The sequence below is a fragment of the Eublepharis macularius genome, chromosome 3 (assembly GCF_028583425.1).
Source record: "Eublepharis macularius isolate TG4126 chromosome 3, MPM_Emac_v1.0, whole genome shotgun sequence".
NCBI classification, from domain to species: domain Eukaryota; kingdom Metazoa; phylum Chordata; class Lepidosauria; order Squamata; family Eublepharidae; genus Eublepharis; species Eublepharis macularius.
In genome coordinates this window covers 185,303,908-185,318,632 of record NC_072792.1, presented here as the reverse complement: position 1 = coordinate 185,318,632, position 14,725 = coordinate 185,303,908, and the positions used below count along the sequence as shown (strand labels likewise).

The 14,725-nt window shown below is 50.6% G+C and overlaps 1 protein-coding gene across 1 annotated transcript in view; it reads right to left on the bottom strand.

Annotated features, from left to right (window-relative positions):
* INPPL1 (inositol polyphosphate phosphatase like 1) overlaps window positions 1–12,377 on the bottom strand; it is an 86,038-nt gene extending 73,661 nt beyond the window's left edge. The window contains exon 1 of the mRNA XM_054973590.1: window positions 12,189–12,377. Coding sequence (XP_054829565.1) covers window positions 12,189–12,355 — 167 coding nt within the window. The 5' untranslated portion in view covers window positions 12,356–12,377. The remainder of the gene's footprint in view (window positions 1–12,188) is intronic.
* Window positions 12,378–14,725: the final 2,348 nt, after the last annotated feature.

Below are 14,725 nucleotides of genomic sequence, written 5' to 3'. Positions count from 1 at the left end.
TACCCAACTGGCTTCAAGTGGAGGAATGGAGAATCAAACCCGGCTCTCCAGATTAGAGTCCTGCTGCTCTTCACCACCACACCAAACTGGCTCTCTTTTGCTGAAGCACACAACACATGGACAACAGCGGCTCAATATGGAAGGGGTCTCCTGCTATGGGTGGGTCATGGGGGAGGGTCTAGCAGTGGAGTGGGCCTCCCATTTTAAATCTGGTAACAGCAGGGCTTTTTTTCAGGGGGTATGCGCTAGTACAGAGTACCGTAGGTTGAGAGGGGAGAATATCATGAGTACCACTACTTTATAAAAAAGGGGAAAAAGCAATGGATAATAGGGTTTCTTCACCTTTCTTGCCTTAGACAAACACGCCATGTTACGTTTTAATGGGATTTGTGCCCTGGAGTTTGCATGTGGTCACAACCAGTGCTAATTTTATATAAAACCATTAAACCATCACATGCATCCGTCATAACAACACCCTCTAATTTTATCAGAAGCAAACAGAGATTAAGAGATTCCAGGGGTGTTTACACAGGAGAGATCCTTAGTGGACTGGGCCCCATAATCCTAGTTTGCCCGGCCCCATCTGGAAAGATGCTGAAGTACCAGTTTTAAAGTATGGGTTTTAAAAGGACACCAAAAAGACATACGACAAAAAAACCCCGATGTCTTCAAATAAACTACTACTAAAACAAAGCTGTGTTTGTCGCTTACCACTAAATGAATGCTTCCAACAAAAAACTGTCTTGCACTGGCTTTAGGGCTTGGATTTTGGCAAGATTTCCACAGTCGGCTCTGCTTACAAATCTTGCTTGTGTGTCCACGCACATGCACACAGAGTTTTAAAAAGAAGATATTCTAACCAAGATCCCTGCCTCCAGGAGTTTGCAGGCAAGCTACATCCACCTGCGAATGACGGACAGCTTTGCTCACGGACTTTTCTGCAAAATAGTAAATAGTCCAGTAGTGCCTTTAAGACTAACCAACTTTATTGTAGCATGAGCTTTCGAGAGCCACAGCTCTCTTCATCAGATGACGAAGAGAGCTGTGGCTCTCGAAAGCTTATGCTACAATAAAGTTGGTTAGTCTTAAAGGTGCTACTGGACTCTTTTCGATTTTGCCACTACAGACTAACACGGTGAACTCCTCTGGATCTATAGTTTTCTGCATAATGTATATCCCACCATTCTTCCAAGAGAAACTGGATGTACTCAGACTTTACTTTTTCTATCAGGCTTGGCATCAGAATCAGCTTCTGGGACTCAAGATGAGCTCCTAACACCACAAACACACCCGAACCACGAGATATCTGCATTGACAATTTCGTGAATGCGCAGCCACCGAAAGGAGGCAGTGATACAGTTTTTGGCTGCCCAAGAAAGCCCTCAATTGCCAGCTTCTCTCCATCAAAATTCCTGCTCCGCCTCTTCATCCTGGGAAAAGAAATGCTTGTGGGGAATGCTTCCCTGGGTCCCTGCAATATGCAGGGTGGGTCCGGGAGAAACAGGAGGAAATGGTGTGGCTGGCAGGGCTGGAAAAGGGAGGTGTTCCTGCAAGATTGGGGCAGCCCTCTAGACCCAATTCAAAAGTTATGACTTGCCTTGGCAAAGCCCAACAAAGGCTACCAGAGGAGATGGGAAGGAGGCTGCCACATATTTGCTGCAGGCCTTTGCAGCGAAATCAAGAATCCTGTGGCGCCTTAAAGACTACTAGGGTTTTTGAAATTCTAGCAGAACCCTTTGTTGCATACAGCCTGCTTCTCTGCATAGAAACATCGACCGGAAGGGACCCAAAGGGTCAGCTAACCCAACCCCCGGCACTATGCAGGAAGTTCACAGCTATCTCCCCCTGACCCCCTCCCCTCCCCCAGTGACCCCTGCTCTATGCCCAGAGGAAGGCAAAAGACTGGCCAATCTGGCCTGGAGGAAAATTCCTTCCTGACCCCAAAGTGACATTAAAATGGGCACGTGAGGAAGGGCCACGAGAGCCCAGCACCCGCTCACCCCTTCCGGCCCTCCCTCTCCTGATCTCTGTACATTCATACTGAGTCACAGACTCGGCATTGCTGTCCGATGGCCATCTAGCCACTGCTTAAACACCTCTAAAGGAGGAGAGCCCACCACCTCCCGAGGAAGCCTGTCCCACTGAGGGACCGCTCTGTCAGGAAGTATTTCCTAATGTTTAGCCAAAACCTCTTTTAATTTCAACCCGTTGGTTCTGGTCCGACCTTCTGGGACAATGGAAAACAACTCCGCGCCATCCTCTCTATGGCAGCCCTTCAAGTTCTTGAAGATGGTTATCGTATCACTTCTCAGCCATCTCCTCTCCAGGCTAAACATACTGAGCTCCTTTAACCTTTCCTCATAGGACTTGGTCTCCAGACCCCGCACCATCTTCGTTGCCCTCCTCTGGACACGTTCAAGCTTGTCAACATCCTTCTTAAAACTGTGGTGCCCAAAACTGAACACGATTATTTATTATTTAGAAAATGTATCTGCTGCCTCTGAAGACCCGCTTGAGGCAGCTCACAAGATAAAACCATAAAATCATTAGGATTAATAAAGAGACTAAAAATCAAGCCAAAAACCCGGAGCAAACACGTTTATTAGCCTAAGTGATCTTCATAACAGTCCCTAGGCAGGGACCAGAGTATGATCAAAAGCCTGGATTTTAAAAAAAATGTTTCAACCTAGTGACTAAAAAAATAGAATTGGTGCCAGGTGAACCTCAAGGGGGAAGGACATGGAGGGGCCCTCGTATGACACAGATGCGCACCTGAAGAAAAACAACATAAACTGTAGCAGACAGGTTAGATACAAATATCTTTATTTTAAGGTAGTAAAGAGTCCAGTAGCACCTTTAAGACTGACCAACTTTACTGTAGCATAAGCTTTTGACAACCACAGTTCTCTTCATCTGATGCGACATCAGCTTTCAAGAACCACAGCTCTCTTCGTCAGACGATGCATCTGACGAAGAGAGCTGTGGTTCTCGAAAGCTTATACTACAATAAAGTTGGTTATGATGCATCTGACGAAGAGAGCTGTGGTTCTCGAAAGCTTATGCTACAATAAAGTTGGTTATGATGCATCTGACAAAGAGAGCTGTGGTTCTCGAAAGCTTATGCTACAATAAAGTTGGTTATGATGCATCTGACGAAGAGAGCTGTGGTTCTCAAAAGCTTATGCTACAATAAAGTTGGTTAGTCTTAAAGGTGCTACTGGACTCTTTACTATTTTGCCACTACAGACTAACATGGCTAACTCCTCTGGATTTATTTCAAGGGGAACCCATGAAGCAGTAGCAAGAGCACATCTGAGCATGTACACAATGCCCCTTCCCTTACCACTCTTGGCCAAACAGCTAAGTTTTATATTTATTTATAGCATTTATATTCTGCTTTTCTGTTCAGTGGGGCCACCAACTCGGCTAACAATTAAAACAGTATAATAAAAATACACTACGTCACGCTACAAAGAATGTTTAAATTTCATATTTACTCAGATGCAAGATTAGGTATGCCTACTCAAAAGAAGAGAGAGTAAGTACTCTCACATTTGCATATTAGTTACAGTTAAGTCCAGTAATAACTTTTTCTGTGTGCGCGCGTGTGCACCTGTGTGTGTGTGTGTGTGTCTAAACTTTAAGACGGGGTTTGTGTGTCATCTTACATTCAGGGTTCTTCCTTTTGAGAAAATGTGGTATCCTTCACAGAGAAGAGGCCTAGGAATGGCTACCGATCCCAAAAGAATGGCTACTAATCGCGTACCGCCTCCAATGGTACAATCCACCCTGCCATCACAGGATTCTACTTCTGCCGTCTACAGCCTGTGTCACCCAGGACTCCCCAAACAAGGGTACCACTAGTCTCACCTGTACCTTGTTTCATCTTCTGAAGAAGATGTCCTACGGCAAGAAACTTGGGTTTGTAAAGAAGCAATACAGAATGCACTTTACCGGCTGGAATGCACAACCCCTCCGCTTCCAGCTTCCCCAGACCTCAGCCCAGAGATCCGCTGATGCCCTGGGAACTCCGCCATCCTCGGCCTCAAAGGCCAGGAAACAGAGGTCGGCCCCGAAATCTGGAGGTGTCTTGGCCCAATTATCCTAATGATTGCAAGTGGGGTGATTCAGTGCCTGTTCCTAGAAGCAACAGAGTCTGCATCCCAGATGTAAATTTGACTCAGTCAGACTTGGTTATCTCATCATCAGAAGTAACTGCCTTTCAGGTATTCCATTCAGATTCAGCTATGGAGGGGAGGGGCCACACCCAGCCTGGATTGTGCACCTTATCTCTTTCATGACTTTTGCAACTGATTTGCATCTACTCCCCCCTCCCCTCACTACCTATATATATCTGGCCAGTTTCTTCACTTCCACCATGTATCTGACGAAGAGAACTATGATTCTCGAAAGCTTATGCTACAATAAAGTTGGTTAGTCTTTAAGGTGCTACTGGACTCTTTACTATTTTGCATTCCCTATGCATGAAGAACCCTTTCAGAATAAAGTAGAAGAAGACAGAAATGAACAGAGCTGGCAGCTCTTGGATTCAGCCATTAATCCAGAGGAACTCTCCTCTACTGCATCTGAATTTGCTGCAGCTAATGGATTGGACGCCCCATCCATCCCACACGCATTGACAGAACTGGGGAAAATACATCTATGTAACTCTTCAACTACCTCTCTGTCAGTATGACAGTTTACCAAAAGGGTAATGGTGCTGCTTGCAGCTGGCAATCTGGCTATAAAACTGAACTACAAATCAGGTGGTCAGAATCTTACCTCTCTCTTAATCTTGCTAGGTGGCCTTATACAAGCCGCTGTATCAGCTCTACCATTGTTCCCACCCACCCACCAATGGAAATAGCACTAGTATTCCTTATAGGGTGAGTGGAGAGTTGGCCCTTTCACTACCAGGGCATTTATGTGGAACAGTTAGAATGTTTGTGAACATTCCATGATGTTACAGTTGCCTAACAAAAGGTTAAGGGACAGGGCTGCCAGCTTTTGGGGGGTGGGGGATGAACAGAGTGTTTTGGCTTTCAGCCTAATTGTCACAAAGACAACAAGGAAGTCTAGGGTTTTTTTTGCTTCTTGCTCATCCATTTGGGGCTCTTAAAAATGGTATATAACGTTAGATGAATTGAGAGCTCTGCCCCTAGATCCTGCTACATCAGAACTTTTTCACTTCAAGTACTGTCAGCTCCGCCACGTGGAAACTCAAAAAGGGAGGCTTACAAGCCACAGCCAAGTTTGAGCCTACTTTATATTCATCGCAGACTTTGACCCCGTTATGCTAAAAGCCAAGCGGCAAGCCTAGGAAACAGAGTCTTAAATGGCCTCGACTGCACCACCATGGCATGGATCAGGAAACCATTTGCTCAAAAACCTCACGGAGGCACCAAGATCAAGGATACCAGCAGGAACACCCTCCAAACACTGCCAGCCCCAGTGGGGCAGCCCTAGGTCCCAAGCTTGGCCTCACCCCGCCAGACCCAACAGAAGCTAGCATGGGTGGGCAACAGCTGAGGGCACTGGGTGGGTTTCCCACTGGGTAGGGGTGCCCCGTCCGTATGCCCACCTATGATTTGCAGGCTGTGAGTGACCGGCCAGGAGGTGCAACAGTGCCAAGAACATCACAAACGGAAAGCAGCAGGCTGTGGACATCTTGCCTCACACCCTGGAACCGGGCACAGATGCCGCCCCCGTGTCACCCTCCCACACCCTCTTCTGCATGGCTTGCCACACCCAGCCTGGCTCTCCACCACTCTGTATAGCTTTCAAAATGTTCCGCAATACACAACTACCCTTGTTTGCACCCAAGCAGTATGCATCCTTCTGTTTAAATGTGAACCATCCATTTCAGGTGAACTCTCTGCCTCCCCACAACAAGGCTTAGAGGCAGGCTAAGCCAAGGGGTGTGACTTGCCCGAATGGGAGCGGAGGGTGATCCAATTTCGGGTCTCTCGTCTCCCAGGACAAATGTTCATTCTAACCAGGCAAGCTCTCTCCTTGCACTGCATCAAGTTCAAGGTACAGCCTGTCCGTGATTTACATGCTGAAAGCAGATCTATAAAACGCACTGTTAAAAAAAAAAATCAGAGTACAAATAACACCGCTAGAAAATCACAGTTTCTGGCAGAAGGGAGTTCCACAGGTACGGGGGTCCTCAAAAGGAATCTTAAAAACAGGTATGCTGACATCTGGTGCAGTGTAAATAAAGATTAGTTTCTGAAGTCCCATTTTGGGAGCAGATGCCCCGCTTGCTTACTAATCCAAGACGTAGTGGGTAATCTGTAGCTCCCCAATGGTGAGAGAAATGCCCTCTGCACATGTTTAGAGGACCTCTATGGGCACATTCCAGGCCCATATTCTGACATGGCAAGTAGACTGTGTTGCTAAGCACAGATCCAAATTAAGCACCGGCGAGCTAGCACATTAAACATTGCCACTCTATTTGCTGATCTCTCTCAGCAGTAAGGGGCTGGAAATCTGGTTTTCCATTTATTCTGATTTCAGTATCAATCAATTTATTTATCACATCCTCCAAAGAACTCCAGGCACTGGACATAGAATCATAAAGTCACAGGGTTGGAAGGGACCTCTAGCATCATCTAGTTCAACACCCCGCAAAATGCAGGAAACCCCAAAATACCTCCCCACCCCACCCACCCCACACACACAGTGACCAGAAGACGGCAAAACTCAATGAGGATCCCTAGCTAAACTGGTCTGGGGAAAACTGCTACCTGACCTCAAGGTGGCGATTCACATTACCCTGGGCATGTAAGAAGGAGCCACGAGAACTAAGCACTAATGTAACGCATTCTGCCCTCCCTCTCATGATCTGCACAGGTTCACGGAATCAGCATTGCTGTCAGATGGCCATTTAGCCTCTGCTTAAAACATAAGAGTAACTACCTTTTTATCCTATGAGGGTAGACTAATAGAGAAATCCTAACAGAGTAATCAGTAGAGATGGGCACAAACCAAGAAAACGGCGATTTGTTGTGGTTCGTGGTTTGTAGCATTTCACGAACCGGCACGAAATTGCCTGGTTCGCAAAATGGTTTGTTTGGTTCGTGAATACGTCACTTCCGGGTCAGCAAAAGGTCTGCAGAAAGGCCACTCTCCCCCACCGTTGCCTAGGAAACTGATTGATCGGCGCCAGGCTGTCTGCAGTGACGAACCGAAAAACAAACGAACTGTCCTAAAAATCGTTGCGGTTCTTCAGAAATGCCCTCTGACGAACCGCCAGTTCGTGAACCAAAAAAATGGCCCGGTTTGTGACAAACTTTGGTTCGTATTTCGGTTCGTGCCCACCACCTTGTTACGCTATGAGGTAGATGTTAACAGCGAAATTCCAAGCACAGCCAAGCAAGGATTCGCATCCAGACCTTGCTCTTTCTGACCTGTACAGAGGACCGAACCAGACACTCGCAGGAGTTCTGGGGTGCGCCTGAGAACTACTGAGAGCTCGGGATGTGGAACACGCCGGGTTTGGCCCTGCTCAAATGTCACACTAGCCATTCCGTCTGGAAGTCAGGGCCAAGAAGTACTGATTAACCAGAGAATTGCTCTTAGCCTAATGGAGCTTTAGCAGAGATTAGGGGACAATTAAGACATTGTTTGGCACTGGATCTCAGGAGCAGGCTGCTGGCGCATCGAGTGACCCTCCAAGGTCTCTCCCAGCCCTATTTCCCAGGATCCTTTTCAACTGAAGATTCCAGGAACTGAACCTGAGACCTTCCACTTGCAAAACATGGGCTCCTCCCTTGTGGGCAAAGATTGCCATTTTTAGCCACAGTAGTTAAAATAACTGCCTCCTCACCAGAAGCATCTGAGGAAAGAGAGGAGTCCGTCCACCTCCTTCCTACAGGTTCAGAGGCAGCGGCGACTGATGGTCAGTCAATGCTGCTAGAGAGTGAGCAGAGGACCAGCGGCTCTTCCACAACTCTAACAGGGTCTTGAGCAGCCTTTTTAACTGGTGACGTCTGGAACTAGCAATCACAGCTAAGCCAGGCAGCGCAGCGGTGGCTGCATCTTCACAGCTGGGCCTGGAAACGGGCAGGGGCCGCAATGTGGGCATGGCAGGGGGGAGAGGAGCACGTGGGAGGAAAGCAGCAGCTTGCAGGCTCATTGCTCATCTCAGTTACTTCCATGTTTAAGCGCTGCTAACATACATTCCAATGTGCAAATTAAAAGCAGCCTCCACAGAACATGCTTGTTTGCATTTTCAATGCAGGCGTACCCAAGACACGCATTTCCTGTGTGCATAACAAGGCACTCCGTGCACCAGACATTTTATTTATTACTTAAAATATGCCTTCCCTTGTGCCTCAAGGCAGCTGACAAATCACAATTTAAGACATACATAATCTAATAAAACCCCAAATAGCTCCACTCCCCATTCCTGCAGATTCTACACCCCATTAACTCCAGAGGAGTTAGCCGTGTTAGTCTGTAGTTGCCAAATAGTAAAGAGTCCAGTCGCGCCTTTAAGACTACCCAACTTTATTGTAGCATGAGCTTTCGAGAACTACAGCTCTCTTCATCAGATGCATCTGACAAAGAGAGCTGCGGTTCTCAAAAGCTCATGCTACAGTAAAATTGGTTAGTCTTAAAGGTGCAACTGGACTCGTTACTATTTTGCACTCCATTAAAGGGAACAGCCAGTAGGTGGCAAATAGAGGACCACAGCATATGAGGCTATATCAAGGAAAAATCCATTAGATACGTGGTTCATGGCTTGTGAAGGGCTTTAAAGATCATAACCAGCTTTAATTGGACTTGGAAACAAATTGGCATCCAATGTGTAGCTGCTGTAAGATGTGGGATATGTACCTGATGTATACAGCCCCAACAATAATCAGGCCAAGGCATTACAGAACAGCTACGGTTTCTGGGTTGCATTTTATTTTTAAAAATGTATACCCTGCCTTTTTGCCCTCCTAAGGGTCACCAAACTAAACATGCGTAATAAAATCGCATCTTAAAAACCATTCCAACAAACAAAAGCACACCATTAAAACACTGCAGTAATCAAAACTCAGGGTTATAAAGGCATGGCGCAGCACCAGATCAGCTAAGTCTAAGCAAGGAGCGAGTCGGGCAACCAGAGGCAGGTGGTAGAAGGTGGCCTTGGCCACAATGCCAACCCACTTTTCACACATCAAGGATGGGTCCATGAGCACCCCTAAGCTCTTGGTCTGCCTTGTGAATGCCAATACCCTAAACAACAGCCTTCCCAGCCAACACTCTCAAGCAGACAGTAATCTAGAACCACCAGCAGGACAGAGGCCTTAAGCCGTAAATTCCTCATGGTAAGGGTTAGATCTGGCCCCCCTAGGCCCTCCTATCAGTAACTGCATATCTTCCAGACTGTCTCTCCCTGCATGTTCCCCGGAGGGCATTACACTCTGCAGGTCAACACCTGCAAGGGGTCCCTGGCCCCAAGGATGCTCGCTTGGCCTCAACCAGGGCCAGAGCTTTTCCAGCTCTGGCTCTGGCCTGGTGGAACGCTTTCTCCCAGTTGAGACGCAGGCCCTGCAGAACTTATTACAGTTCCGCCGGGCCTGTAAAATGATGTTCCGCCCGGCCTCTGAGGGCGGCTGAGGAGCTGGCGAATTCTCTTGCTGGTCCCTGGCCTGGCCTGCTCTGCTCCACTGTCTAATAAGATCTGTTGTGCGTACCCACAGCGATAGGTATTGATTTTATTGTTTTATGATTGTAACTGTTATTTATTGTATATACATTTTTAAACTGTGGTTTTAGGATGTGGTGACCCGCCCTGAGCCCGTTTGCAGGGAGGGTGGGATGTAAATCCAACAAATAAAATAACGTAACATAAAATAAATAACCCAAAAGAAAAAGAAAAGAATGATATTAGAAATTGCCACTGGGTAGCCACTTTGGCAGAAGACAGCCCTGTTCTCCCATAAGAAGACTTCAGCGTACCCATTTCCCCGTCCACCTCCATTACCGCACCAACGGTTTATTCTTGGCATGCCTTTTGTGTTGTTTTAGGTACAGAGAGCCTCCCACACGTCTGGCATGCCCAGTATCATAAGGAAAGAAAAGCCGCCTGTTCCATGTACCAGCTGCCACGGGTGCTGCCAGGGGACAGGTGAGAACCACAGAGCCGTAAATCAGCCGTGTAAGAAGTGAGCTGTGGCTCACGAAAGCTACCACTAATTTTGTTAATCTTATAGCTGCTCCTGGACTCGCGCTCTTTTCCGCTGCTACAGACAGGCTAACACGGCTACCCATCTTGATCTACAGCCATGCAAAGCACTCTGCTGCTAGAAAAACAGGGAAATCAAGGGAGAGGGAAGAAATCAGTGCAGCAAATGCATCTCAAGGGAGAAGGGCTCATAGTTTATGCCTCTTTCCCTCTCCCCAATCCTCGAGCTCCTCTCTCTGACAAATCCATTCCCAGTTGCTGCAGTTCCTTAGGCTCTTACACACCTGCAGCCATGGCCATCAAGGAATGCCTATGGCCCGTTGCATGCGATTTGGAGAGGGCCTCGGGGCCCGGCCTCCATTCACTACTGCTGTGTGCAGGGGAGAACACATATAGCCACCTTACATTGGGCCAGACCTATTTACAGCGGCTCTCCCAAGCCTCTGGCAAAAGCAAGGTGTTCCCTGGCCCAGTCAGCGGAGACCTTTTTTTAACTGAAAACGCCCACGACAGAAACTGGGAGCCCCGGGACACAAACCACGGGCTCTGGCCCGTCCCTGAGCTGTGCCTCTCTCGGCTTCCCCTGGTCCAGCCTATGAAGCAAACTTAATGGAGGGCTTTTCACACTTTTCTGGAACCTCTACCATCCCATAAGGCCTGAAAAACAGGCTGAGAGCCAAGCTACAAGTGACGCCTTACACAGGTTGGACACTTGTCAGCTTCCCTCAAGTTTTGATGGGAAATGTAGGCATCCTAGTTTTACAGCTCGGCTCTCCATTACAGCTGCAAGACCAGGATGCCTACATTTCCCATCAAAACTTGAGGGAAGCTGACAAGCGTCCAACTGGTATCAGGCGTCACTTGTAGCTTGGCTCTGAGATACCTGGCTATAAAAAGGGAATATTTGAATGGCCAGTAAGAAATTTTACTCATCTGGACCAAGGTCCACGCTTTTAAAAAAATCTCTCATCACAAAAGGGGCACTAAGAAGAAACAGATTCCCTCCCACCAAAATGCGTCACACCTTAAGTGCTTTATAAATGTTACCTATTTTTCCCTGCAACATGATTTGAGGAGGTAAGGAAAGTGGCTTGCCCAGGGGCAGGTGGGCCGACCGAACTCAAGCAAGCCTGATCCATCCCCTGGACCCACTCCACACCTCACAAGCTGCCCTCCAATGACTCCTGGGGACTCCAATAAGTAGCACCAGCTCAAGGTTTCTCAGCACTCGCCCACATTCACTTGGGGAAGGTCGCGATGGCGGAACGGAATTGAAACCAGCCATAGGTTTGTGGCCACCGCAAGAGACAAGAGACTTCGGCTGCTGTGCCCCAGGCAACAGACCCCAGTCAGTGAAAGTCTGACCCACAGAGAGAGAGAGCCCAGCTTACTTGGAGGCAGGGTGGATGTGATTTAAATCGAATCAATTTAAATCATGATTTAAAATCACTAGTCAGTAAGACTATATTTGAAGCATGGTTTTCTACATAAAAAACTCCGAGCTGGGCCCGAACCACGCTCGGACGGATCCCTGCCGCAGCCTTCCGGGGAGCCCGTTCCCAGGGCCCACCCGACGGGGTTCCAGCGTCCGATCTGAGGCCGGCCGGGGAGGCGCGGGGGCTCTTTGCCCCGCGGGCAGAGGCCCCGAAGACCCGCGCCTCCGCGCCGGACACCTGCCGGCAGCCATCAAGGCGGGCCCGGCCGGCTCCAGCGCCCGGCGGGCGACCCCAAAGAGCCCCGGCCTCGGCCCGCCAGCGCCGCGCGACGGCTAAGGATGCAGGCGGAGGGCCGGGCCGGGCCGGGCCGGGCCGGGCCTGGGGGGCGCCCGACTCTTCCGAAGCGAAAGTTCCCCCGGCGCGGCCGCCCCGACGGCGCCAGAAGCGCGCGGGAAAGGCCCGGCTGGGCGCGCGCGGTGCGCCTCGGAGCGCGGCCCGGGAGGCGCCCGACTCGAGCCCCGCGAAGCCGCCCCGCCCGGCCCCGGCCCCGGCCCCGCGGCGGCACTCACAGCAGGCAGAGGGCGAAGGCGCCGGCCACGCTCTCGCTGTCGCGCACCAGGAAGCTGCCGTCGCGGCCGGCCCGGGCCAGCAGCTCCTCGGCCGCCGCGCGGCTCAGGTCCTTGTGGTACCACGCCGGGGCCGCCCCGACGCCGCCGCCGCCGCCGCCGCACGCCATGCCGCCTCAGCGCCGGCCCGGCCCGCCCGGCCCCGGGGCCACCCGGCCGCCCCGCCGCCCGCCGCTCATGCTCGCCCCGCGCGCCGCCCCGCCTCGGGCCCGCCCCGCCGGCAGCCAGCCAGGCAAGGCAGCCAGGCAGGCACGGAGGAGGGCCGCCGCGGCTCCCCCGCCTGGCCAGGCCCCGGAAAGAGGGCGGGCGCCGCCGAGGGCAGGAGAGGGGAGGGGCCGCCGGCCTGCCTGCCTGCCGGCCGGCCGGGCCAAGAGCTGGGGCCGGAGCTTTCCCCCCCCCCCCTTTGGGGCTCGTGAGGGTCTCCGGCGCCCGGCCTCGGGGTGGCCCTTGCGGGACCAGGCGGGGCCCGCGGAACGCCGGCCCGACGCGGCCCAGGACCCCGCCGCCCGCCGGCTGGAGACAGGCCGGAGGAGGAGGAGGCGAGACCGGGGGTGCAGACCAAGACGCCCGCCCAGCCTGCCGGCCTGGAGTCTCCCTTTCTCTCCCCCTCTCTCTCAGCCTTCCTTTCTTCTGCCAGTCCTTTTTTCCTTCCTTCCTTCCTTCCCTCTCTTAGCCTTTTCTCCCCCCCCCCCTTAATTTCTTAGTCTTCTTTTTGTCGCTGAGTCCATCCTTCCTTTCTTCCATCCCTTTCTTTTTCTTTCTTGATTTCTTAGTCTTTCCTCCTTTTTCACTCTTGAGTCCTTCCTTCCTTTCTTCCATCCCTTTCTTTTTCTTTCTTGATTTCTTAGTCTTTCCTCCTTTTTCACTCTTGAGTCCTTCCTTCCTTTCTTTCCTTTCTCTCTCTCTCTTCTGCCTTTTCCCTCCAAGGCCTTCCTTCGCTCTCTGAGCCTCTGCTTTCTCAGCATAGGCCCAACCTCTGTCCCCGAAAAGTTCCTGCTTTTGGGTGTGCACACGTGTGCACATGCAGAGTGTTACAGACAATCTTTTTAATGTACTGTGCAGCACCTTGCACACTAGTGGCACCACAGAATCCACGCCCTATTGATTGCCTTGACTTACTTTGTGCGATCCACCTTGAGTCTCGGTGAGAAAGGTGGACTGAAAACGAACTGATCATAAGAACAGCATAAACATTACACAGGCTGTTTTGCCAAGAGAGCGGTTCCAAGGCCACTGCCCGGGCAAACTTCACCCAGCCCTGGTTGCTGCCACCCCCTTTCTAGAACCCGCCCCCCCCCACTTGTCCTTTCTAGCCGCAACTGCAGCTGTCAGTAATCAAGTTGTCATCTGCTTATAATTCTTATGGATTATATAATAAGAATAACTGCACTTATATACCGCTCTTCTAGACAGATCAGTGCCTCACCCAGAGCAGTGAACAAGTTAGTGTTGTTATTATCCCCACAATACAGCTGGGGCTGAGAGGAGGGGCTGACCCAAGGCCACCTACCGAGCTCCTGGCAGTTGTGGGATTCGAACCAGCAGAGTGCTGATTTGCAGCTGAACCACTTAACCACTGTGCTCCAGCAACTATAAAAGAAGTCCCGCTGGATCAGACCAGTAGCCCATCAAGTACAGCATCCTGTTTCACGCCGTGGCCAACCAGTAGCCCTGGAGGGGCATTCAGAGATGCGCTGCCTCTGAATGGGGGGGGGGGCCTTCCCTTTGGTCACCACTGCTAGTAGCCGCTGAGGGACCTTGCTTCCTCACTGTAGAAAGTGACCCCCCCCCTTCTTAGTGGTTCGTGGTTCATGTTTCCTGCGCTGTTCGCCTTGCCTGTTCCTTGCCAGCTGAGAGTGGTCCGTACCCATTCTAGCAGGCCCTGGTTCTCACCTGCACTATGTCATGTGACACACCTGTGCTTTGCAGGGCCTTCCGACCTCTTTGCAAGAATAGCACCCCTCCCTTTCTGATGCTTGTAGCTTTGTGTGCCCATAATATCTACCTGCGAACTGAGTGTTAACCCTTCATTGCATCTGATGAAGTGGGCTCAGCTCACGAAACTCTCTTGCATGTACAAGAAGCGTGTCTTCAAAATGCCACGCAGCTGCCCGTGGCTTTGGCTGCAGCAGGCACGGCTCCCCGTCTGCCTGTCTGATCTCTAACCCTGACAATAAGCAAAATCCTAGGAGGCAGCAATAAAGGGCACTTAAACGACAACTCTGAGTTTCCCAGAAATCTTGGGACGGGCTGGAAGGTACGTTCTTTAAGGCTCACTGGTTTGAGGCAAGACCAAAAGATTCAAGGGGGGTGGCTGGGGGAGTTCCTGGCGAGTCAGCCGAGAGCCCAGGTTGTTTATTCACTTCTCAATGCCCTGCCTTATGTAAAAGTAGGGACTCGAAGCAGCTGACGTCCTCCATTTTGACTTCACAACAGCCTTGTGAGGTAGGTTGTTAGGCTGAGAGAGTGTGACTGGCCCA